The sequence below is a fragment of the Bombus pascuorum genome, chromosome 13 (genome assembly GCF_905332965.1).
Source record: "Bombus pascuorum chromosome 13, iyBomPasc1.1, whole genome shotgun sequence".
Lineage (NCBI taxonomy): Eukaryota > Metazoa > Arthropoda > Insecta > Hymenoptera > Apidae > Bombus > Bombus pascuorum.
This window is the reverse complement of record NC_083500.1, coordinates 7,751,732-7,777,919: the sequence shown is the minus strand read 5'-3', so window position 1 is coordinate 7,777,919 and position 26,188 is coordinate 7,751,732. Positions and strand designations below refer to the sequence as shown.

General features: G+C 36.0%; 1 protein-coding gene and 1 long non-coding RNA gene across 4 annotated transcripts in view; one reads left to right on the top strand and one right to left on the bottom strand.

The window, feature by feature from the left end:
* The window catches only part of LOC132913272 (uncharacterized), a 4,430-nt gene extending 2,575 nt beyond the window's left edge, over positions 1 to 1,855 (bottom strand). The window contains exon 1 of the long non-coding RNA XR_009659350.1: positions 1,781 to 1,855. This is a non-coding gene — a long non-coding RNA (uncharacterized LOC132913272). The remainder of the gene's footprint in view (positions 1 to 1,780) is intronic.
* LOC132913263 (uncharacterized) overlaps positions 1 to 26,188 on the top strand; it is a 27,577-nt gene extending 1,389 nt beyond the window's left edge. Inside the window, exons 2-8 of one of the 3 annotated variants that reach the window (XM_060971463.1) lie at positions 8,884 to 9,108; positions 9,864 to 10,441; positions 18,114 to 18,294; positions 19,350 to 19,484; positions 21,485 to 21,968; positions 22,483 to 22,724; positions 24,168 to 26,188. In XM_060971463.1, the coding sequence (XP_060827446.1) occupies positions 8,886 to 9,108; positions 9,864 to 10,441; positions 18,114 to 18,294; positions 19,350 to 19,484; positions 21,485 to 21,968; positions 22,483 to 22,724; positions 24,168 to 24,484 (2,160 nt within the window). In that variant the 5' untranslated portion in view covers positions 8,884 to 8,885 and the 3' untranslated portion in view covers positions 24,485 to 26,188. Of the gene's footprint in view, positions 1 to 8,883; positions 9,109 to 9,863; positions 10,442 to 18,113; positions 18,295 to 19,349; positions 19,485 to 21,484; positions 21,969 to 22,482; positions 22,739 to 24,167 lie in introns of all 3 variants that reach the window. The other 2 variants (XM_060971462.1, XM_060971464.1) reach the window with 2 other exon arrangements.

Genomic DNA, 26,188 nt, shown 5'->3' with positions numbered 1-26,188 from the left:
TAAAAGGAAGACGTAATGGCGAATTGAATAAATTGCCTTGGAAATTTTAGTACTAGCTTTTTAATATTAGCTACGTTTTTCATAGTATTTTGACAGTCTTTGCATTAACGTGTATAGTAGAGCTGTCTTACACAATTGAATTAACTGTGTCAATAAATTCCCTCATACAACACATATACATAATTTACTCGTTATAGTTTACAAATATAAGTTTCAAGAACTACAAGTCACCTGATTATCCAATTCTAATAAAATCTTATTCTAGTAAATGTTAATTTTGTTTTCTTAACGACGATTCTATGGTTTACGACTTCTACCGTTGAATAGCTACTCTGAGGTAGTAAAATAATTTTATGTGCACACTTAAACAGAAAAATAGCAGGAGAGATGATATATTTTTTTAGAAATCCTAAGGGTCTTCTTTGTATTCTCAATTCAACTCGGCTATTATTTTCTTTTTCAACCACGTTGTATTAAGTCCTCCTTTTCAAATTGGAAAGGTCTACAAAAACTGATTATCATAGTTTTCTCATTTTATTTCTAATTTGTAGGTTGTGACTTGTAAAATTTTGCTAATAATATTAACGGAATTTCACAAGAAGTATCCGAAGAAATTCGATAATGTGTGGAGAAGATTCCTAGTTCGCGAAATAGCCGTTTTTCCCTGACCTCGAAACAACGCGGAACATAGGCAGTGCGGTTGCGTTTGGCCGAATGGAATTTGGCACGCACGTACTTGACGGTGGCTCGAGCTACAAAAAGTATCGATGCATCAAAGCAGTCGAAGCCGTACAGAGGCCGTCCTGAATCTTCGGAGACGGCCAACGAAGTGGCCAAAGCCACGTTCAACCGATAATATGATCGCCGATGCAAACCGGCCGCGCCTAATCTTTCTCGACGATACGACAGATCGGTTCTCGGTTACTTTCTCGCCGGTATTCGTAACCTACTTTTCGACCACGATGCAGTCACCCCATGTGCCGGTGCCAACAACTCGAATTAGAAGGGTTCTAATTCGCTAGAATTATCTTGGAGCTGATGTCGCAGTCCCTGAGCATTCAGCTCCGTCTGCTTGTAATTTTGGAAGTTGATACGTGATCCTGGGATCTTCGTTTGTATTTTTATGTTCCTTCTGCTAGGTAATCTTGAAGGGAGAACTTGATCAAGATAAAAACTTTTTGATGAGAAGTTAACTCGATAGATGCATTCGATAGGCAAAGAAATATTTTTGAAATCAAGTTTACAATTCGCTAGAGTCATTTCCTCCAAATTTCTGTTTCTTCTTTCGATTCGCAAGAATTTATCGAGATGAAAATTTCTTTAGAAAGACAAGCTTTCGGTCGGCGATTATACCGTACATTTTCATTTCTCTTTGCAAATTCCAAAGAGTTCGTCGAAATCAAGATTTCTTTAAAAACACGGCGGCTCTTCATCGATGCGTCAAATCATCCAATCGGCGGAGAAATTTTTCTAAGAACTAATTGTTTAATTTGCTGGAATTATCTTTAAACGCATCGCGGCAGCTGCATACTTTATCTGCTTGCTATTTTAGAAATTAGTACACGATCCTCCGATTCGCCTGTATTTTTATTCTTCTTCGGAAAGAGTTCATCGAAATCAAGATTCCTTCGAAAACAAGTCGACTCTTTGTCGAAGCATTAATTCATCCAATCGACAGAGAAATTCTCTGGGAACCAGTTTCCACCTGAACCACCAAATTCAGAAACGTACGCGTGTACGTACATGGATGAAGCCATACGTTTACCTCTTCTCGTCTTACCTGGCAAAACAAAATTCCTGTTGGGTGGATCGCGCATAACCATCGTGAGAAACGGTTTCAAGGTGGAGGCCAGAGTCCTTTTCAAGCCCCAGAAGAGACAAGGAGCATTCCTTACGCGAGATAAAGAAGCATAGAGGAACGGGAGACACCGTGAAAGAGTGGGCGACAGAGTTTCACATGACCGAGTTAGAGCATCCAGTTTTGCCGGGGGCATGATACTCGTGACACTAAATATCGTTTTCACGTAGGCTGGTTGATTGCTCGACAGAGAAGACCTAATTGGCCAGAGGTCACAATCATGAAACGTAATTTCATCCTACTAGAGGTAATTGCGGGAATTGCCGTTCCCTTGGCTTCGCGAATGCTGCGTGTGATACTTCGAATTGAATCTCGAACGGCTACCGATAAATTGCGCTATTCAGGAACGTCTATTGGAGTTTCAGGAAGTTAAATTGGTCGACCAAGTTCTTCGATGATATTCGACGCGGGGGAAGATAAAGATGGATTGAAATGAAAATTATTTTTGTTTGCGAAGTTCAGGCTGATACTTTTCTTGGGAAGACGAAACGAGCTTAGAATTATTATGTGCTTCGTGGGTGTCAGGAATTTAAAAAATATTAGGTTTAAAATTTTCATACTTTAACAGAAGTTTTTTTTCTACGTAAAACCTATAAAAATAGGGGAAATTACTATTGATGTAATAGTAGTTTCGAATGAGTAACGGAATTAGCAGGAAATGCAGAGTGGTTTTGATGTAGATTGAATTACGATTATGTCTTTAGTTGGTAGTCTAGTTATTGTCTTATAAGAAGTGTACGTATACGTTTCCTGTAATATATGCGAAAATTCAATTACTTTATTATATTAAACTCTGTACTACCCATAGAGTTTAAAAATACACTTCCTGTATTTTAGGACATTATGATTATACAATTATTTTCATCGCACGTTATTATACATATAGAGATTATAGAAAGTATTTAAATATTCAGACACATCTTTCTATTTACCATAAAAAGCTGCACCAACTCGTATACCAAAGATATCTTTAACTTGGAGGATACTGCTACTAAAAATTTAATACGCGTTTATGGCATTCAAGTGTTAGCTATGTACTTCTACAAGCTATCCAGTGATGCCTTTCGCGACCAGGAGAAATTGACAGAGATCGCGTGATTCAGATTTATCGCACCTTTCATAGCCAAGCTTTAAAATAACAGTGAAAAACCTAACGAATGTCCACTCTTTAGAATGTTCTTCTTTCGCGTTTTGATATTTTATTAGAATAGTTATAGATCTCTGAGAAGAATTTTATTTTGTTAGTACCGGTTGTCTCTCGGTCAGAATAGGGTCAAGCTTAGCAGATATTAACGTCTTCCTCGATGATCTCATGTGGCTTCGTGATGACGAGCGTTTTTTCTGACCTTGGTCGATGCTACACACCTCCCAGCATTCCAGTCTAATCGAACGACACACCTCTCACCGCTGCTTCTCGTAGTCCATGGACCGGCATGCTGGTCATAAACGTGTACCTCTATCTATGTGTGCTACAATCCACGTGATTAGGAAGCGGTGGCTTTTAAACTTGTACTGCTTCTTCGATGGATGTTTTCTTTTTTAACATTTCGAGAGGAACATTTGAACCTTTCAGGAGGAATCCTAGGCTATAAACTGGTTTTTTGGATGAACCTCGAAGTATTTTTTTATCGTTTTAACGAAAGAATTTGAATCCTGAGTGCTTTGGACTTTCGTTTTTCTGTCTATTTTCTAAATCCTTTAAAATTTTAACTTTCTTCTACGGAAATGGAATTTTTTACGTTTTCTTTAGATTATCTATCGGAAACTTAATTTTCTACGAAAATAGAATTGTAAGTTTTCCTTTAAAAGTTTAAAGTTCTTTAAAAGTTTAGCTTCTCTGAACATAGAATTTTAATCCTTTCACGCTTCATTGTACTTGCGTGCACGCAACACTGCGTTTTAGTAAGTCATTTATTAGCTAAACTATAAATCTATTCCTTTTCGGTAAAGCTGACTCTCTTGAACAGTAATTTATTAACGAATAACTTGTTGATAATAATAAAAGTGAATAGAGTAACCATTAGTTGTTGGTTGTAATGTATAGCGTATAGACTTCTTGTTCAGAATTTTAATCAGTGAAATACAATAATCAGGCTAATAATCAGGTGATTTGTAATTCATATATTTGTAGAATTTCACCAGTTTTAGTACTAAACCTGTTACTAATATTATACGAGAAAGTTTTATTATGAGACCATAGATATTTATCCAAATTTGTATATATGTGTTGTATTTTGCGAATATAGTCAAAGAAATGGAACATAAGTAATATTATAACAAAACTATACTTTGGAAATTTTATATATTTTTGTATATTATATGTATTTTTATGATCTTGGATTCCATAACATTATAAATCCCAAATGTTTTTATTATTATTGTTAGTAACTGGAAATTTACGATTTGTAAGATTTCTGCCATAATATTAATATAATTCTATAACATAATCCAATTTTCAAATTGTAATGCACACCATGTCTTCTTTTTTTACATTATTTTTATATTATTAACGAATAATCAAAAAACGGTCTTTATTGCAGACTAAAAAGGACTCAGTTGTGAAAGGATGGAGAAAATAGAATAAGAAATACCTGTTTCTTCTCTAAAACAAAAACTAAACGAAAATCTCGAGGCATCTGTCCAAATTCCTGCGAAAGTAAATCCTTTTTATGGCATTACCATACAGACGCGCGCGATTCTGCGGACTTTCTTCGGCGTAACCTACTTCCGGCAGAAACAGCAGGAAGAATGACGTTCACATCGAGCTAAAGAACCGAGTATAATGGAGACAAGATCTTCAGACTGGTTCCTTCGAACGACATTGTTATCAGTAGAAGGAAAATTAACCTGGTTTCCGTGACTTTTTCTACTTTGAATCTAATTTCACTTCGTCCAAGCGCCACTTAAAATTTTTCAACCATCAAACTAATTAAAATTACCGGTATCAGATTCTTTTTGTTTTTATTATTAAAAGTTACTTTTTTACAAGTTATTAGTAATAGAAACGCATTTTTTAAGATGGTCTTATAAAAAAGACGTTATTTTTCTTCTTGCATAATTGTACTACATTATTACTGACGAAATTTTACAAGAAACAAGTTTCACGCACTAACAATAATAATAAATTTTTTTGCATAATGTTAACAGGTTTGATTCTAAACAAATGTTTTTGTCAATATTGATATTCATTTTCATTAATAGAAAGGCATGGTTACATAGAGATATTTATCATCGTTATATAACTTTAATTATAAATTAATTACATACAAGATATTTAGGCATACATATGAAAGACGATCATTAAATATTACAACACTTAAATACTTTGAAAGAATTATTAAATATTCTGTATCAAGTTTGATACAAACTAAACTCCCCAGTAGCCAGATTTCCTTGAAATTTTCACCTCGCTAATTATTTTCTTCATTTACTTACGCAACTAACGCATTAAGATTATTGCATCGGTTCTCCTTAGCGATTTCTTACAAGGATAACCGAAATTTTCCGCCTTATAATATCGCACGTTGCACGAATATGATGTTAGCAGTCTCGTAAATTTTCAGTATGAAAACGTAAGACCTACTCCACGAACATTTGAGACTCATAAGCTTACGAGAACCTTTCTAATCTGCTTCATGCTGTTTTGAATACGTATAAATGTTGAAAGCATTCTTTGCTTCCAAATTTCATACTTTCTTACTCCTGCTATTCTCTTGCTGCACTTTTTAGTGTACCAATTTTACTAACTATTCTCATATACTATTCAAAATTCTTCTCTGTGCAAACTATAAAAGACAAGAGGGAGGAGTGGAAATTTACTTGTTAGTTGCTACGCTTCCACTATAGACAAAATCTGTTCCCTTAAAGGCCTCTTTGTTAATTATCCGCAGAACAGTGCGGGTATCTTGAAGGGTAAATGAATGAAATTTTATACAAATCTTTAGCATAAAAGATTGGGGTTGGGAAGAGAAGTAGAAAGGGTGATAGCCAGCAAGACAAGTGATGGAAGGCTTGAACAGTGGAAGGGGTGATAGTGGTCGTCAGTCGGGAAAAACATTCATGTTTCCTTATTCAAGCTTTTTCTTTGCCAATCTACTAATATAGAGGAAAAGGTATTTAGCCGGTCACTCGGAGGTACAGGAGATGGAAGATACATATTTACAATTTTTGATCAACGAGATAAGGACCACGAGAAAGTAACCGAGGGTGTGGAAAGATTTCACGAGCCATTCGCTTCATATTCGCGTGTTTCGATTCGATCCTCGCTGGGATTCTTTTCTTTCTTTTCCTGGAAACCTCCGCGATCCCGGTAAAGTCTTTCCGTCAAGAAATTGCCTCGAAGAGGCCTCAGCTTGACTGACAGCTCCAAAGTGAAATTTCCTCGTCGCGTAACAATCGTTGAAAATCTCTGACTTGGTGAAAACCCGGTAAAATTATGAAGTTTACGTGATAGCGACGATAAAAAAGATAATAGCACGACTTGCGCAAAACTTGGGAATTTATGCAACTAATCGTTGAACACTTCATCGTTTTTAAAGAGAGAGTTACTCAACTTGGGAATATTGCTCTCCACGCTGTTTAAAATACTTTTAAAGTTATTTTTTACTGGCTCGTATCTTCAAGTTGTTCGTACACTCCCTTAACACGTTGATTAGTTAATTAGTAAACGTGATTTTCAACACGATGGTCATCGATGATTTACGTTACTGAATTGTTTAAAATTGATAGAAATAAGATAAAGTTCATGAACTGAAAAATGTTCAGCGATGTGATTCGGTGGAAATGTCGAATGAATCTTTTAAAATTCGACTCGTTTCCAATAATAAATTAGACCACGGCCACACGCGGAATAGAAAGTTACAAAGCGGAGCCGAGTTGAGACGAAAGAAGAAGCAGAGTCCGTGGCTGAATACTTGGAACTTGAAACGAGGAAGAAAAATCATAATCTGCCCGGTGTCTCTTCGCGTTATCCTTCTCTCTTACTATCGTTGACATTTTACGTGAAACCAATCAAGAACTTCCTTCTTCTCGCGATAATAACTTCGTTGATTAACGATCATTCTCGCCATTCTTCCTCGAGCACGAGGATGTAATAATTCGACGCGTACGACGCTAATTGCGAGAGCTTTCATCGAGATTAAGGCATTGCCACTCTCACTGACGAGAACCTTGCCTCTGAAACGAACCGAAGAAACCAGCCTTTCCTTCCACCTGTAATTTCCCTTGCGTTTTCCTTTTTTCTTTTTTTTTTTATTTCCTCTCTCTGTCTCTGTCTATCCGTCGATTATTGTGGCATTTTCCAATCATTTCATCATCTTTCAACCAAATTCTTGGAAGCTAACTGTTCTAGCCTCGTTTGCAGGGAAGATGAAACGTGATATAATAGGATAATTAACAGGTGTTAAACTAGTATTAAAAACTAGAGAGATAAATGTCATAGCATGAAAGAAAAATAGTATTGGTGTATGGCGTACCATTCAAAGCCGAGAAGCAAGAATCGAATAAATAAATGAAAAATAAAAAAGAAACATAAGTCTTGCGCTTTTTACAGAGAAGCAATTTTAAAATTCAATATACCATCAAGTAACTTTTGTTTTACCTGATTTCAGGATTAAATACGTATTCTTGCTATCCATCTATTCCTGAATATTTGGAAAGTACTGAAAGTCGTAAAATTAGTTATGATGATTTTATTGGTTTCATGCAGGATACTTGTTGGATTGGAAAGCATCGAAATAATAGAAAATTGTTAAACGACCTAGATAGTTGGTTCTTCATCGATAAATTTGGTTTCCAAATTATTGAAAAGTGAGAGAATTGAGAGAAGTAAATGATGCGATCTTTAATCTTCCTCGATTGTTAAATTTATGTTTCCTGTGCCTTTTATGGCACTATTTTCGAATTTAAAATCACACGAATATCCGAGATCATCTCTCCACTTCTGGTAAACTGGGACAGATCGAGTACATTTTAATGAATAGTTTGCTCGTTTCATTTTACCGGTTGTAAAGTTCGTTCCGTTTCGAGCCTCCTCCTGGGAGTAGAGATCGAGACGGACGATTAGCGCGAAATTACCTCGCGTGAAAGACTTAATTGGATGAATTGAAGTGATTCTTTTTTCGGCTCGTTCGATCTTCTTTCGCCTGGCAGAAGCCTCGTATAGAAAATTCTATACTTTCCCCGTAGATTAATGAAAAGTATCTTAACAAAGAATAGACGTTCCATCTCACTTTCCTTTCATCTTATTCGAATGTAAATTCTATATATGTACACATATCTTCGATTAAATATCCGTTTACGCATGTGTATATCTTGTCTACTAATTTATCGATAATATTAGTAAATTGAGAAATCACTACTTATTATTGATTTCTGAAAAATTTGAAAGTGCAAAAATGCAGAGAGTGTACATAAGATACGTAAGCACAAAAATATAAGTAACGCAATTCGTCCACTTGGGTTCCATGTGTTTAATTAAAATGGGAGAGAAGAGAAAGTTTATAAAATAAAAAGTATGAGAAGTATAATACATGTAGAGATGGTATCTATAATTTTACAAAGTGGATCTACATTTAATTAAAGAGCGAATAAATATAATAGTACTATGCAATAGGTGATTATCATCAATATGATAAAAGATTGTTGATACAAAAGGTTACTAAAATTTATAGTGTCGGTATCAATTCAGCTTTCTTTTATTCGACACTGTGTATTTATAATTCATATAATCAAATATCCGCAGTCTAAAACATAACAGTTAATAAAAAGAAATAATTTTTCTCAGAAACTACAAGAAATTCAGACTTGAATATATTCAAAAGCCTCTTTTAAGTCTGGCAATAAATTCTATACTTTCCCCGTGGGTCAATGGAAAGAACCTTGACAGAGAGAATAGACGTTCCACCTCACTTCCCTTTCATCTTATTAAAATGTGAATTATTTACATCTTCTGTTAAAATGGCATGCTAATTTTTCTCTTTCCTTTTCGCACTGGTATTAAAAGAAAGGTTGTCTTTTTATTTCAGAGATGCGAAGCGAGGTAGGAGAATGGCTGCCCACCTGTGTAGGTTCTCCGATATGCATCCTGCTGTTATCTTGGTCGCTTCTGATTTATCAGAACCAGCCATCCTCGGCGAAACGGAAGATCGACGTGTTCACGGTAGCCATTCTCTCGCAGAGTTTGGTTCACCAGCTTGGATTGCTGTTGTATGCCATTCTTACTCTCATTCGGCCAACTAATCACTTTGGAGGTAATGAAACAAGAAGTTACGCATCTGTTGCTCTATCATTATTGTAGGAAGAGAAAATGATAGGAGTGTCTGAAGAGAAAGCGATTGAAAGAGGCTTGAGAATAGGCAATCTTATCCCTTAAATGCATTCTTTCTAAATATAATAAAAGCTTTGGAAACGGGTAATTGTTGCGTTGGAAACTCGGCAAAATAATTCTAAAACTCGTTCTAATTTTTTAGTATTCTTTTATGTAAAGTTTTTATAGAAAATTTTGTTTAGAAGCGTGGGGTGAAGGAAACTTTTTATTGAAATTATTACATTAGGAAACTTTGCTTATTCATTGTACGATTAATTGGACTGTAAATACTTACACAAAATAAATTAAATACACGATTTATGTAAAACTGCACAACGAAAAAGTACAATTTGTATGATTTTTTAACGTTGCCAGTGCTTTCTACGCGATAAAACAATTTTGTAAGGTTTCATAATTACCAGTGTCACTTGAGCACTAGGGAAGGCGTTAGGATGAAGCGAAAATGAGATGGTAGTTAATTGGCTACGGGCAGTAGAAAGCAAATTAAGTAAAGTAAGGGATTGAGGAGAAGGTGTAAATAGGATGAAGTAAGAATGAGAGAGGATTTAAATATAACACGTGTATCTAAGTAGGTACATGTGGTAAAAGTGGAAGCATAAGTGAAAAGAGATAAGATTTAATGTAAACAGAGTTAATTAATAAATTAATAAATTACATAATTATTATTTTATTTCACAGAATTCTGCTCGACCCTAGTCTGGGTGCTAAACTCGTCTAGCATCCTTCAAGAACTGACACTGACCTCAATCGCAATTTTCACCGCGATAAGCATGGGCGACGAAGCATTAAATCTTACGAAAAATCATCTTAAGTATCATCTGGTCAGTTTAAGCGTGATCAGCGCTTGCGTTGGTGTCACTGGAGTCCTCAACTTCGAACCAGATCTCTGCGTCTTCCTAGCGCAGGAGATCTCTCTGAAATATGGAATTTTCATGAATTCACTACGGTGTCTGTTGGCAATGACGACTGTGGTCAGCCTGCTGATGGCTTTGGTCAGGAACATCTGTCGTACACCGAAAGCCGAGTTGCTGAAATCAGTGTCGGATCTATCGGAAACGAGTTCGAAGAATTCTTCAGGAGCCTTCGAATGCCATCCTCAACATTGGGATCCTTCGAGTGGATCGTGCACCAGTGGATCCACTAACAGCAGAGCTTGTTTACGAAAGAAGAGAGTCCAGATAGACGAAGCTAGCGGAAGATCAACGATTTACAGCATTCTCTTCGTTTGCTATGTCTTTCAATATCTTCCAGTTTTGGTAAATATCCTTTTGCTTTACATTTTATCTTCTTTTTTTCTTTTGTGTAGACTCGGATTAACTTCGCTGCGTACCTTTAGTTATTTTAAATGTAATTGTAACTTTTTTAACGTTAGAAAGTATGGCACACGTATTTCAAAAGTGACGCAACTCGAAAATGGTTTTCAGAGAAGGCGAGGAACTATTTAGAAGCTTGCAAAAATATTATTTATTGAACGTTTATTATTATTGACAAGGAAAGCAGTTTTCGAAAATAAGAGTAAGATTGAAATATAGAAATTCAAGAATTGCAGCAGAGTTAGGAAATTAAAAATTATAGAAAGTTCTGTCTGATTTAATAAGTGATATTTTTCAATTTATCTTTCTATCGACCGATTAGTAGCGTGAGTTGAATTATTGACTGTAACGGGCATGATTTCGTAATGGGCATGATTTGGCTTATTTCCGATTATATTATTTGTCACGCGCTATTAAAAACCTACTTGCGATTACACGAGCAGATCGTTGGTTTAATTCGCTCATTAAATCAGCCTGGTAAATTGGTATTCGATTATAGAGGTCGTTTTATGATGATCTACTTGTTCGATGACATTTAAACATATCTTTAATTTCTAGTTATTATTGAATTTATTAAGATGATTGAGTCAGGAATATTAAAATTATTAGGTTATTTTAGATAGCAGAAATACTTCAAAAAATGTTTTCTTTATGTTTAAATGGATTACAAAAAGGAAAGGGTACCCTTGAAAACCGGAACCTAGCTCGAATTCCCTTCCTCCGGAAGTGAACGAGTCTCCGGTATTATTCTCTTCCTCTCACACCGGAATTCCGTTCATCATTGAGAAAGTTAGCACTTCAGAAAGGGAGACAAATGACCGAGACTTTCCTTTCGTATCGAATGCATGTATGAGTTTTTATTAAATTAGATACAAAATTATATTCCACGGCATTCGAAAGAAATAGGAGTTCATATCCTTGGTAATCGCAAAAAAGCGGAATATTTAGTTTTCTTGAAAAGGAAATTCCAGCAATAAAAGTGCACGATGTAGAAGTATCGAGACATAAAATGCGACAATGAGAAGAAGAACATTGGAGACTTTAAAACTATAAATTCTGGTAGTGAAAAAGCGATACAAATGCAGGGAAAAGGAGATAGTAATAATAAAAATCAGCGTTAAAGAAGAATTCCAGCAATGAAAAAAAGAATAATGCAAGAAGACTAAGGTGGAATATTTCCTAACGATAAAAAAATTTTAAGCAGAACAAGGTCACCAAGAAAGAGAGACAGTAAAAAGAATAATGTTAAGGATATTAAAGAAGTAGTTTCACTAAAATAAAAGAAACCATGTAAAATCATATCAATAAGGAAATTCCAGCGTTAAAAAAGCAGTACAGGAACGCGAGGAGGAGCAACAGAAAAAACTAGTATCATTACACACGACCGATAATGTATAAGTATATTCGAAAGTGTGAGCTTAATATGGATTACGACCTCGATATCAGACTCGATTATGATTCGTTGGATGGCAAGCTTGTCGCTAGAGAAACTTCTCCTGACCTTACTCATTAATATTTATAATCGCTCGTGTGACGTATCTCGTTGATTATTACAGCGACCAACAGTGAATTAGGTTGCTTCGATCCATGCATTGAAATCTCCTCCATACCTCTCTATCTCTTTCGTCCAGAGAAAAATCGTTTCGTTTTATTTTTCATAAAAACCGACGAAAATCGTTTCGTTCTATAAAAACCGATGAGATTTTTAAAATATATTTATAAGGTATAAAAAAATTTTTGTGGTAATTTCTCGTTAAGAATCTTCCATAATTTCATTTTCGAAGTCTAACTGCTACTAATAACGTTAATACGTTAATTCGTAACAATTTATTGCTGTCGACGAATATTTACGTTGTTCCGATTTTACTTTTCTCATTAACTTTTACGATCGTATCTCTCCGAATGATTTTATACAAATACTTGAACGTTCCAATGTAGTGCGTTACATAAACGCATCCACGATATTTAGTGGCCAGTACATAAATAGGAAACGCTTACACGTATACTAATTACTCAACTAATTATATTGTAAGTTTTACTTCTATTTCTTTCTCTGTAACAGCGTATTTAAAAATACATTTCTCGTACTTTTGAAGCACTATTATTTTCTTTTTGCTTTATATAACAAATTTCACGGTATGTTTTAAAGTTCATTGATCTTTATATTTACAATATAATAAGATATTATTACAAACCTTTACTATAGAATTATATTACAATGTTTAGTAAAATCTATATTTAATATAGATCAGCTTCTAAATCGATATTTTCAATAATAATTACTGGATTATTGTCAAGAATTATTAATTAATAGTCATAAACCAAATTACATTAAATTTACCATGATCTATTAATATACTCGCCACTGTAATCTATTATAAAATAAGTGTTACAAGTATATTATTTTCATGTCAGAATTCAACACGCTCTCCAAAACGAACGTGAAAAGAATTCTAAGCGCATCGATCAGGAAATATTCGGTCTCACGATGACTAGGAAGCATAAGCGATTACCAGGCGACACTGGCACAGAATAAACTCAACTTTCAGACCTTCGGTCTTTTTACTCGCGTTGCACTTTCCTTTCAAACACCCCGCGCGAAGCAAATCGCTGTCAACCGAACCGACCTCGATCAACGAGAAAGCCAGAGATATATTCGCTCGAATTCTACGCGAGTCGAGCACCGTGACTCTCCCGCGTTCTTCGTCGAACAATTAAAAGGCAAGGTACGCTATTACTCATAAATATCCGGCTACTTTGCTCGATTCGTAGTAACAATATATGAATTTTATCAGAGTGTACAAATTAACGATGAATTAATGCTTATTATGTTTTTATGGTATTTATTATGGCTTTAAATCTAGATCACCTATTAGAAAGATGGCAACAATATGTTTTAATATTTACTACATACTCGTATGTATGTATATCTACTACTACATACATATAGCGATTCGCGAAAGTGTATTTGAACACTGGAACAATCCATCATTTCGAAGGATGTTATAAAAATTATCTAAAAAGATTTAAAGATACGAGATTTCTGTGAAATTTATTATGAAACGCATATTTATAGAGAAATGGGATAAATGAATTACTCCTTGATTATATCGATAGATTATATAGATAGATTATTTATACGAATGTAATAACATGTCCATGTACTCTTTTAAGAAAACGTGAATGAACTTATTATCCAAGCTATAGTCTTGTTACAGTGTTAATGCTTCGTATAATATATACATGAACATATTAATGAATATATTAATGAACATACTAATGAATACACGTATTCATAAAAGATTTCTACAGGTGTCGGAATATTTTTGTGCGTTACCGTAGCTATGCTGATTATAAAGGATAAATCGTTGTAATATGATTCGTTCGTGATTTTGTAATTAAAAATGTATCTTGTCAAAAGTAAGCAGGTATCTAGACTCTTGAGCGATAGCGTAAAATGCTTGGAAGGTTCGTTCAGGATTCAACGCGAATCACCGTTGAAATTGATTGGAGAAACTCGCGTTGCTCATGGACAGAGACAAGATAATGATTGCGAGATAAGAGGAAGGAGAGAGAGAGAAGTATACGACGCGCCCCTCATTGTGGAATCGCGCGAACCGGGGCGATTCGCTTGTGCAGCACGCGTGCAACGACGCTAGTTACGTGTTAAATATATGCCACAAGCCGAAAGTACGCCAACGAGTATTCTTCGAAAGATTCGGAGCAGAAAATCTGTTGCTCGAGATTGCGTGGGTATTGTAATTGTCGGGTAATGGAGGTTGAAGAGCAGGGGCGTGATCGAATTATGGGGAACGAGCTTTCGATCGTCTTTCTACCGAAGCTTTCTTTTTTATTTTGTGACAGAGAGAAATTGTAGAGAAACGGTTTAAAATACTTTACAAGAAATAGGGTAAATGTTCGATATTGCGGCGTAGGAGGGAAAAGGTTTATAAAGTTGTTTTATTGTAATTTTATCATAATTTTAGAAAACAGGATTCTATTTCACAAGGACAGTAAATATTCTAGACCAAATGATCGTTACTGACATAGTGAAAAGCATTCATTGGGTTAGGTCATGGAGTGCATAAATAAATGCAAGCGACGACGAGTATACTCGTCAAATACAGTTAGCTGGTTAATTGGGTTGCTTATAGTCGCATCAACTACTTTGGCTATTAGCGACTATAGTAACTACTCGGTTAACCAGTTTGTCAGTTTATCAGACAATTTATCTTTGTTATTGTTATGGTGTAGCTCGCTAAAGTATTGTTGATTTTGAGGCACGATGGCTTCTGTATGTCGAGCAGTATAGAAGAGGTTATTCTACTGTAATTGTCTGGTCACAGTCGTTGGAGATGGATTTTTTGATAATATGTACAAGTCGGTGATCTTCGTGTGGCCTTTCTGAATCTAGACATAACCTGTTCTATCCTAAACGAGTTTTTGGTTTTTTGTTTCTTCAATTACTGGGAACATACAGGTGATAATTATTAGATAGCAATATTAACTTGGGATTAATCCTGTTAATAGGAAACCAGTTTTCGATCGTCTTTCTGTTGGAGCTTTGCTTTTATCTTCTGATAAAGAGAAATTCTAGAAGAGATTTAGAATATTTCATTAAAAAAATATGATGAATTTTACATAGTAGCTTCAGCGCTAGAACTAGAAAATAAATTCGTTGAAACGATGAGTTTTTGATTTATTGGTTTTGAGTTATTAGTTTTTCCAGCCAATGGAAACATACATATGATAATCATTAATTATCGAATTATCGTACAGGAACAACTAGATTCTTAAATGGCCCGATAGAAAGTCTGAACATAAGAACAATAAACCAAATAAGGATGTTCGTAACCCTGAAAGTATCATAAAAAGCAACGCGGTTTATTTTCTTCGTTTTCTTTCCTCTTGACAGAATCACGCGAAGGAAATCTTAGTTTCCCGGGTGAAATTCGAAATTCAATTATATCGTCCATGAAACGGTTTCACTGTGTTAATAGAACGATATTTCGAGGTTTCCCTTTCCACGGGAGAGTCGCTTTCGGTGCGCCCAACGCTACGCACGTTTCCCCTCTATCTAATTAAGGTATACTAGTTTCGATTTCATATCAGCTATTGCGCGCGTAATAGCCGCGCAGAATTCAAATCGCTAGAGACACTCTCTCGCCGCGTCGCCAAATTCAATAATCTAAGTGAGCAAATTTATCGAGCGATATTTTCGATAGATTTTTCAAAATTATTTTATTTCCTTTGTATATTTACAGGGAAACGACGATACAAATATGTACGTATATTATAGTAACAAAAATGATTTAATATAATGACAAATTTAGATTAAGAAAAATTGAGAAATTGATTAACTAGATAATGTGAGAATTTACATAGAGTTAGACGAACGAAAGAAATAACGAGTGTGCAATTTTTAAAATGTGTCTTAGAAGAATTTTACTGATTCGGAATCATTTTTGAAACGTTTTCGATATTTTTGTTATTTTTATTTTATCCGTGTAATTTCATCAAATTAACCAGTATGCACGAGTGACCACGTGCAATTCATATCGCACATATAATTCCATGTAAATCCAGTCTAGAATCGCGGCGCGATTTCCCAAGCGACTAGAAACCTTTTCTTACGTCGATCCTGTCATTAACTTCTGCACTGGCCGAGAGATACGAAATACGACTATGAACTTTCATTGTTGCGTAATCGGCCACGATTTCTTGCCGCTTTTTCCACAGCTGTTCGCGGTTATATTCTTGTCGAACGTACGAAGGGTCGTACTCGTATATCTTGTTTTATCCAGTCGCGAACTATTCGACTCGAATGTTAACGCGGAACGAAGCTCGGTGAATATTCATGAGTCGCTCGACCATTCTCATTTTTGCAACGAGTGCTGCGTTTGTTAACGTGAGCTACGTATTGGAACTGTTTGGTGGAAGCTTGGAAAATAGCGGACATCTGTTTTTCAGGGATCTCAGGATCTTTGGAGAAGCTCTGTTATTCTTTGCAGTTGCGTTTCAAGATAGAATTTTATTTATCCGATAGGAAAATAGGAAGTGGATATAAAAATCAAAATGCGAAACGAGAAACGATACAAGGAGATCGTAAAATATGTTATGGAAAACTACCGAGATTATATTAAGCGTGTTAAAGATATTAAAACGTTAGGTTAGAATTATCTTTTGAAATACTATTTTTTTATATATTTCCTGTGCCGCATTAAAAATGTTTATCATTATACACGATACGGATTGATTCTCAGATTATTTGATGATTATACAACATGGTCACGCGCACATGGTCTAACGTTAGTCTGATTGTTTAGAATAATATATCACATTTCCGCTTATTTTTAATCCAATTGTATTTTCTTAATATCGAAAAATATTTCCACGCGGCTTGAATAAAACGTGAAGACCTTGTAAACTCTCGTCGGTGTGCATGATTTCTCGCTTCAGTCTTATATGGAATATGCTCCGAACGTTACAAATACTGTCTATTTGCTGAAACGAGAGCGAAATTGAAATATAAAAATTCAAGGATCGCAGTAGGTTTAGAATCTTGTTTCAACAAAGAGTTCCACTGCAACGCAACCCTGTTTCTCCTTCACGCGCTATTACGCGGAGAAGGTATCGAAGGTATACAAGGCATACTTATTTACGCGCCAGCCACGCAATGAAGAAAAAAAAACGCGCTTCTGAAAGCGCGACCGAACGCAATTTTCACTGCGAGATTTCCCGCTCGCGGCTGGCTAAAATCGAAAGTAACACACCGGCCATATAAGGCGACGCGTTTCGACGTTTCCTTCGTTCCCTCTTTTTCCATCGCACCCTTTTCTCGGTTTCTTGCTCTTTCCGCGGCTGCATTAGCATGGCCGCGAAATTACAGAAGCGTGCGCGTCGCTTGTTTATCGACGCGTCGAGGGCAGACGAGCCGAGTAATTAGCCGCGCGCGATTCCAATTGCATTCCACTGCATATTTCGCTCGGCGAAAGCCACGGTGTAGCGTTCCTGACACGATTTCTTGGCGAAATCTCATCGATCGAGAGAATAAACTATCCCTTCGTGGCTTAAGAAAATCCTAGAGAAATCCTGGAAATATATTTCTCGCGATCGCACGACGAAATGGAAGTTTCAAAGAAGAATTTAAGTTTCTTAGATGAGATTCGTAGTCGAGGAAAATGCGACAGGGTGAAATATGTGTGTGGAGTGTTTTTCCAATTTTTCCAAACGATGCTGATATATGTTATGGTTGTACCTGAGAAGAAATGTTGTATAAATATAGATCGGTTGAACCTTTATTTAAGAATAAAAACATAACGTAAGACACTCTAGTGGATTTATGATAACAGTACATGAGCACGATCTCGATGTACGATGAGTACGATAAGAGAACTATATGAACACTTCCAAAGGTTTGAATATTTACGCTTATTCGTTTGCTGGGATAACCAGTGAAGGATACGAATAAGAAAATTCTAGGTTTTGAACAAAAGTCAGAAATAAATGATCGCGTGTAGAAAAGAGAGGGAGATTGGAAGAAAAAGGAATGTAGGAGACACTGGAGACAATGGACCGTGGTAATAACATAGAACAATCTTCTTTCTCCTACCAGGTCATATCTATCAAGCCAGGTCTGCTAAGGGATTTCTGCACAACCCAGAATCTGGCGACTTGGTTGCCTCTGGTAAAGGACACCCTGCTGCCGGTGTTTCTGGCGCTGTTCGACAAAATGTTCTGTCGCTACGTGGCGAAGGTCTACACGAAACAGGATCACGCGAGGAGATTATCTCACGGTACGTGATTCTCTGTTCTAATATAAATTGAGTTCAGGTGAGATTTTCTGCAAGCTTATTGGATCACGATCATGCACGGATGTAACATTTTAATCGATTAGTCGTTTCTTTGATAAATTAAATTAATTTAATTGCTAGACTGTGGACTTTTATACATTTATGGGGGACTTGAATGTGCTAAAATGCATAGATTATGAGATGGTACATCGTCGATCACAAATATTATTGATATCTAGCAGATATAAATTGAATGCTTTTCATTGTCATTAGTTTCTAATTATTTTATTATAAATCTATTATTGCACTTGCATCGTATAGAATACTAAATAAAATGAAATTTGGAATTCAATAAATATAACAAGTACGTGGGTATCCTAATGCTTATAGCGTAACTGATAAGTAAAGCAATTATCTTTCTAATCCTTAATTATATAGATAAGAATATATAAATCTCTGTAGATATCGACTGTCCAATTATCATATTTTCTACGAGATCAGCGAGTGTTCCAATAGAATTCTGTACTTATGGTACAGCTGATGCTTACAAGAAATCTTGTATCAAGACACGATAACTCGATTTTACGATATTTTCTTGCGAGGATGGTATCGATTGTAGGATGAAAAATGCAACGTGTTGACCCAGAGTACACGCGTGGGAACGAGCTGCATCGAACGCGTAATCGTCAAGGAGAAATATCAGTTACGCGACAGCCCGTCATCTCGCAATCCTGGTAACCGCGCGATACGCGGTTAATTTCTCTTTTACTCGCGCCATTTATTCGTTCTTCCCTTCTTTTTTTTTTCCTCTCGTTTCCTATAAAATAATACTTCGAACGTTTCTCGATCGTCGATCGTCCCGATATTTCTGTCTGCGAAATGATTTATAGCCGGTCAACGTCGAACCACGACGCTTGATTTCACTATGTGTTTCATTTTTGCGGCTCCACTAATATAGATCGCGAGGTGAGCGAATTTTGCGCAACGGCCACAACAGAAGAGAAATTGACGGCCCGTTTCTAGACGATTTCACGAAAAAATTTCTGTTACGCTTCCAGGCGGCATTGATGGGAAGTTTCGTCACTTCGAGCAGGACGCCGAGTATAAGCTGCAGTTGAACCTGAACCACGGACTCAAGTTCCCCTTGACTAACGGAAGCCTCTACGGCCGGTTGCACAATCATCAGAACAGAGGCGAGTGTACACTAATTTTTTGACACGCTTCCTTTGCTCCTTCTATTATTGCCTCTTCTCTCCTTCTTTCTTTCTCTCTTTCTCTCTTCTCTTCTCTCTCTCTCTCTCTCTCTCTCTTTCTCTCTTTCTCTCGTTGTTTTTAGCGGTAGCTAGCTTATGTAGGATTTCTTTAGTGCTGACATTTACGCTTGTTGCCCATTGACACGCTCTATGTCCGGCTATCGCGATTTATTATATGTTATAAAAACTACAGTTAATACGAAATATGGAAGTATGACACACATATGTTTATAAAAAGTGGGTACAAGTGTTCGAATACTTTCGTGACCACAATACACTTTATGTGGTTCGTAGTATAATTTCAAAAGCAAAGAATATATTTTTTAATTATTGTTGAAACGAGGATACGGTTTGTGTATCAAACTAATCGCGATTAAATTAATTTACGAAGCGTTAAGAGTACAACTTTTAATTAGAACATTATTTCGATCCTTTTGGAATAAATATTTAGTCGAAATAATTATCAAATTCTTTCCGGGCAGAATAATCTTTTCCGGATAAAAGTCGTTCGTTATTCGTTAAAATTCTGCTTTCTATTTATTCGAGTGTTTCATTATTATTTATTCGAATAATTTTAAAAGTATCGTATTATTATTACGAAATTAATAATTTCCTTTACGGATGATAACAAGGATAATTGTTGGTTAATTTTTTAAAAATTGTCTTTACGTGAATGTATCCGCACGCATCCGTGACAAGTCCAAATTTCAATACTCTGCCAGAGTACTCCACTTATGTAGTCTCCTTATTTACATACATTTCCAAAATCATTTTCCAAAATGATTTAGACAATTCATTCATTCTGATGAATATTCATTATTTCGAAGCAACTTCCACCAATGGATTCCACTCCTATTTATAGAAATGTGCGAAGGCTTCACAGCCATATTGATCTAGCGAACAATGCCGGTGCTGTTGCAACGCTGAATATTTATTAAAAATTCCTGAATCTTCCGACAATGGTTTCTTGCGCATTATCTGTACTTTGAAAAATCTTTAGAGAATCACGAATTCTCCGAAGGGGCCATTTTATTGGATACCAGGGACAAATAGCTGCCTATAGGCAACTATCTCTCGACTCGGAACATGCTCTGAATTTTTGATCGGGAACCATCGCACGACCCGGTTAACACGCGTTAGGAATTTCGTAGGACGATAATCCGTCGCCGATAGAAAGTGCCGTTTCCTCGCGAACGATAGCACAAATACCTTGAATTATGGGCCACTGTGCAAGTAGGAAATCGATATTCTCGGTCACGTTTTCTAGAATTTCTGACGATACACTTTTCTCCTGCCCTTGAAAATCAATTCTCTCGTACTTTTTCAACCGAATCTTTCGGAACACAAACTAATTAACTCCACCTTTTTTACTAGTTTTATAATTGCGTCGCATAAGTACACGAATATCCAATTCATAAGAACGATTTGTTCGATGAAACGAGTTCGTAAGCAGATGACATAAATAATGATAAACTAGATGATAAAGAATCATTATTTTTCTGTAATTTTCAATTTATGCAGTCGATTAATAGGGTCTGTGAGTGAGCCAGTCGTTGAATTCTTTTATCCTAACTCTATACTGATTTTAATTTAAGAATCAGTAAAGCCAATTAGTGAGATTATGCGTCAAGTCTTTCACACTTTCCCAATTTTTGAATTCTTCCATTCTGACTATATAATGATCTTAATTGAAGAACCACCGAAGGCCAGACAATAAGATAATACGTAACACAGTTATATTAGAAGAATCAAAGTCAATCTCTCTGATATTGCCATATTTTCAATAATTTTCAATTTTATAATTATAGAAATTTATTTTCAAAGAGCAACCTCTAATTAAAATAAATCTTTCCGTGTAGCCTAAAAAATTCCTAAATAAGAAAATTCATCGACGAATGCCCTGGAAGGGTAAAAAAAAGACAATGGAAATGATGTTGCAGGCAAAACTGGTACGATAACGATGGGGATACAGCACTACCCAAGAATACAATCTCTCAACGAGGACAATAATTACGCTTCTCTCCCCGCAGAACTCTCTTCCTACGCCAGCTCGACCTTCGAGCCACGCCAAGAAGCAAACGTTGTGGAAACAACGAGAAAGAGCACCGTGGACCAACAGAACAAACGTCCAAGACCAAATGAGATTTTCCAGGAGCTACCCGGCAGTCGTCGAAAAATTGGTAGTACCGACGTCTTCGGTCAGAATATGGAAAACCTAGTCCAGCTGGATGATCCTTGCAGCAAAAGGAAGTTTACGAAGAGTCTAGATGAGATTCGAGAAGAACCTCCGAGAAGGCACGCAAGGAGCGCACTTGGCTTGGAAAATTTGATCATTGGCTTAGATAACAATCTGCAGGAAGAGCCACGTTGCCCTAGAATCGCTCTGAGGAGAAATCAGAGCTTCGATCATGCTAAATGCCAATCGTAAACATTATTGATTTCTTTGAAAATTGTATTATCGAGACTCTCTTGCACTGTTCAAGTAATATTATTAGCGAAAGTTTACAACTTACAAGTTACCAATATTAAACAATTCTTAAACTCTAATGACAAGTTTAGTAATGGAATAAGCAAAGTTTCATGAGACTATTTACAAATGTTTAATGATTGTTTTAAAGATTGTTTGATATAAATGTTAAAAGTTTGAAAAGCTTCCTAGGATTCTATTGGATAATTGGCCTAGCATTATTAGTAAATATTCACAAATCATCTAGCTACGAGCTATCATCAGTACTAATAATGAATTTTATTTCATAATAATGCGAGTATATTTCTATAAATATATTTTATAAAATCACCTATTGCCTATTTTGAAATATTGTAAAATCATGCAGAAACTTGCAAATTATCAATTCGCTAATATTATCATTTTCTAAATTATCGTGCAAGAGGATCTGTATAAGAATAGCATGAATACTTTTTATGGAAAATGTTTCAGGTACCATCGATCAGCGCTGGACTCGAGGACGTACGACTTAAGGAAGCAAGATCAGAAGAAAGAACAGCAGAATATTCAGAGAGAGGAGACTCAGGAGGAAGGCGATGGTTATGAGACTTCCGATGATGAGAGCTGCGATTTGGAGAATGGAGATTTCGATACCATGAGCTCTTGCAGGAGTCGAAGCAGAAGCTGTTGCTCCGTTACCACCGTGGCCAACGACGATTTCGAATACTTTCAACGTAAGGGAACTAAGGTAACATTTCCAGCAGCACCCTTTCATACTTCCTAAAGCGTCTTACAATTTTCATAAACGAAAATTTGAGCGACCTATAAACTTGTACTCTATTTTTACATTTTTTGAAAACACTATTCCTTTTTCTCTTTTTAATTTTTATCTCCTTTTATTTTCATTGATATAAGTTAGGAAATGGAATAAAAGAAAGGTATAATAATCTTTGCAATTTGGATTTAGTATTTATATTGGTACTATAGCTTTCTTCTTCTCAAAACGTAACTTTTAGTTTCAAAAAGTTTTGTTATATATTTCGTTGAAGTGCAAAGGGATGAATTCGAAGTCGTAGTTACCAAAGTCCATGTAACGTTTTCGCTGCAATTTACACATACGTCATTTGAACTGTTAATTTAATTAGTACATCTGCTTTAACAAAATTTCATAGCAAAAGTAACGAACAATGTGTTAAAAGGAACATCATCGGTTAAACTCAAACTCAATTCAACACTTTTCTAATGGGAGAAAAGGTGCAATTCCTGAAGTGAAAACTATGCCCATATATTATATTTTAGTAGCCGTAAATGTGAAACTTGTACCGAATTCCCATGATTTTTTTCATCTCACACCACCGCCACAACTTTCCATTCATCACGCCAAAGTCGGCAACGAAAATGTGCTGAAACAAATACAATACTACCGCTTGAAATAAAGCCATTTCTAATGGAAAAAATATGCAATTCCAAAAGCGAAGTAGCCGCATTCTAGCAGCGCGCTATGAATTCGTTAAACATACACCAGATTGCTATAGTCTTCTCCATTGCACATCACCACCAGCTTTCCATTTATCACCTGAAATTCCACGCAAACCACGTTGAATTATACTTCACAGCGAAAATGTGCCGAAACAAACACTAGCTTAAAATAAACCTCATGATGAAATGTTTCTGATATAAGAAAAAAATATGTATACCCCTAAAAGTAGAGTTCCCAACATTTTAATAGCGCAGTCACAGTCTTTTTCATCGCACATAATCATCAACTTTCCATTTATCATCTGAAATTCCAAGCAAATCACGCTTAAACATAATTGGCAACGAAAATTTACCGACACCAACATTATCATCCAGATCTAAGATACAGTCACTTTTTACATTAAAAAATATACAATTCCAAAAGTGGAGCAACTTAACAACGAACGCATTAGACTTACACCAAACTGCCATAATCTTCTACATCGCACATTACCACCAGGTTTCCAATTATCACCTAAAAGTCTACACCAAACCTCGTTGAAAAATCCATCGCGAACAAACCAATAAAACGATCTCCATTTTACCCATGCACATTGTCGGCGAAAAGTGCGAGAATCGTTGGAATTACTTCATCGAGAACATGATTGGCCTTTCATCGATTGCATAATGGAGGATCGTGAGAACGTGCTGTTTTGCAGGTGGAGCTGCTGCCCTCGAAGAGAGCCAGCGAGGTAAAGGTCAACATGCGATCTTTCACGCCGAGGATCATCGAGAACGGGACGGAAGAGAGGAGGAACAACCTGATAGACACGAAGCCGAGCATACAGTCGTATCATTTGAAGAAAACGAGAATAGGGCCCGGCTACTCGATGAACGATCTCGACAAGCTCACAGTCGATCGGAGGATGCCGAATCTTTCGATCGAGAGCTTGAAGAGCACTCTAAAAAATTCGGACGTCAGCTACCTGGACAATGGGGACATCTGCAGGCACGACATTGGCGGATCTGCACCTGACTTCAAGAAAATCTTCGTTACTGAATTTATATGAAAATTCTGAAGGACAGAATTTGTGGAAATTTCTTTGAAGAGAACGATCTGCGTTTTAGTGCACTCTAATTTTTTGACCTATTTTTCATCTTTTTCCTTTTTTGTTTGTTTCTTTTCTTGATAGAATTTGACCAGTAAAATTAAAAAGGATACCAATTTTAAATTTAGGGTGGCATCTTTAGCCTAAATTTAGGACTGATTACATCATAATCAGGGTAGTCTAATTGTTACGCTTGAAACTAACTTCTTCAGGTCTACTATACAAACACGCTATCGAAACATACAGAAGTTAATGGAAAGTTTACAGTGCCCCGAGGTGAAGTCAATGATTAAAAGCAATGATAGCATGATAGCCAATGATCTTAGTAAAGTAGGTTGGAGAAGATCTTGGATGAATTAACAATAGAGTGAAAGACGAGGATAAGGAGGATTGTACAAAGTGTTCATTGTAATATAAGCCAATATTATAATTAATTTCTTTTAAGAAGCTAAGGTATATCTTGTACAAAACAATGGCGAGTCATTTCTGAAGAAAAGCGTAAGACTTTGGCACGAGAGGAATGGAAAGACTGTACAAAGTATTCTTTCACAAAGAGACGTGTTCTTCTTTTAGAAAAATTAGGACTGATCTTGCATTAGAAATCTTATATATAGAATCGATTTTGTAAAATGTACAGAATTTTTCTTTATACAAGAAGATCGTTAAGGCTGTAGAAAAATTTGCTCTTTTACGAAAGCGAGGGTCGTGCCTAAGTAGAAATCGCGAGGTAATCTCCCGCAGTTCCTCTAAGCCTAAGATCTAGAAAATTATATAACAACCACACGGAAGTAGCCGGATTGGAAAGTTTGCAAGAATGTAGTCAGCGCGGTTAAAGAAGATAATTAATCCAATTGTGAGTTTCTTGTTTTCTCGTTCGATAATTATTGGCTTTTCAAGGTTCGAATAAATACAGTCAGGACGCGGAAGGACGCATTTAAATCTTTCCAGCAGCTAATTACCGATATTTGAACGAGGATAGATCGAAGTTCGATTTAAAGATCGTATGAGAGCGTGTGCGCTATATAGAGATACAAATGGAAAGGAAAATTAATTAAATCGTGAGTTTCCCATTTTCTGTTCGATAACTATCGATTTTCCAAAGCTTAATATAAACAGGGTGCAAGAAGATTCCTTTATACCTTCGCAGGTTTTCTTGTAATTGCCTGAATGATATTTCAAACGATGATAGATTAAAACTCGATTAAAAAATCGTATGAAAGCATGTACGCGATACGGGGAAACAAATGGAAAGGAAAATTCGAAAAAACTGATTTGAAACGGTGATTCTGCGTTTTAATAGAACGATACATTGCGGTGCGTCATCTGTCCATAAATCACGACCGGCCGACGTAATAACTTATGGGTCTGGAATCGAAATTGCAACGAGGCTGAGTTACGATCCGTATAGATACGAGACGATGTCTAAACAGGAATGGTGTAAAATATGTGTAAAATATGTGCTCCCGTTGTTCCCACAATCCCGTATCGGCCATTTACGTAACACGAGATGTTTTTGAAAACAACATGTTCAACGCCTTCGATTATTGTATAAAGATCGTTTTGTATATATCTTGTACATTTTGTACGGTATTATTTAATTCATTAAATATACATATATGTGTACGTGGCAA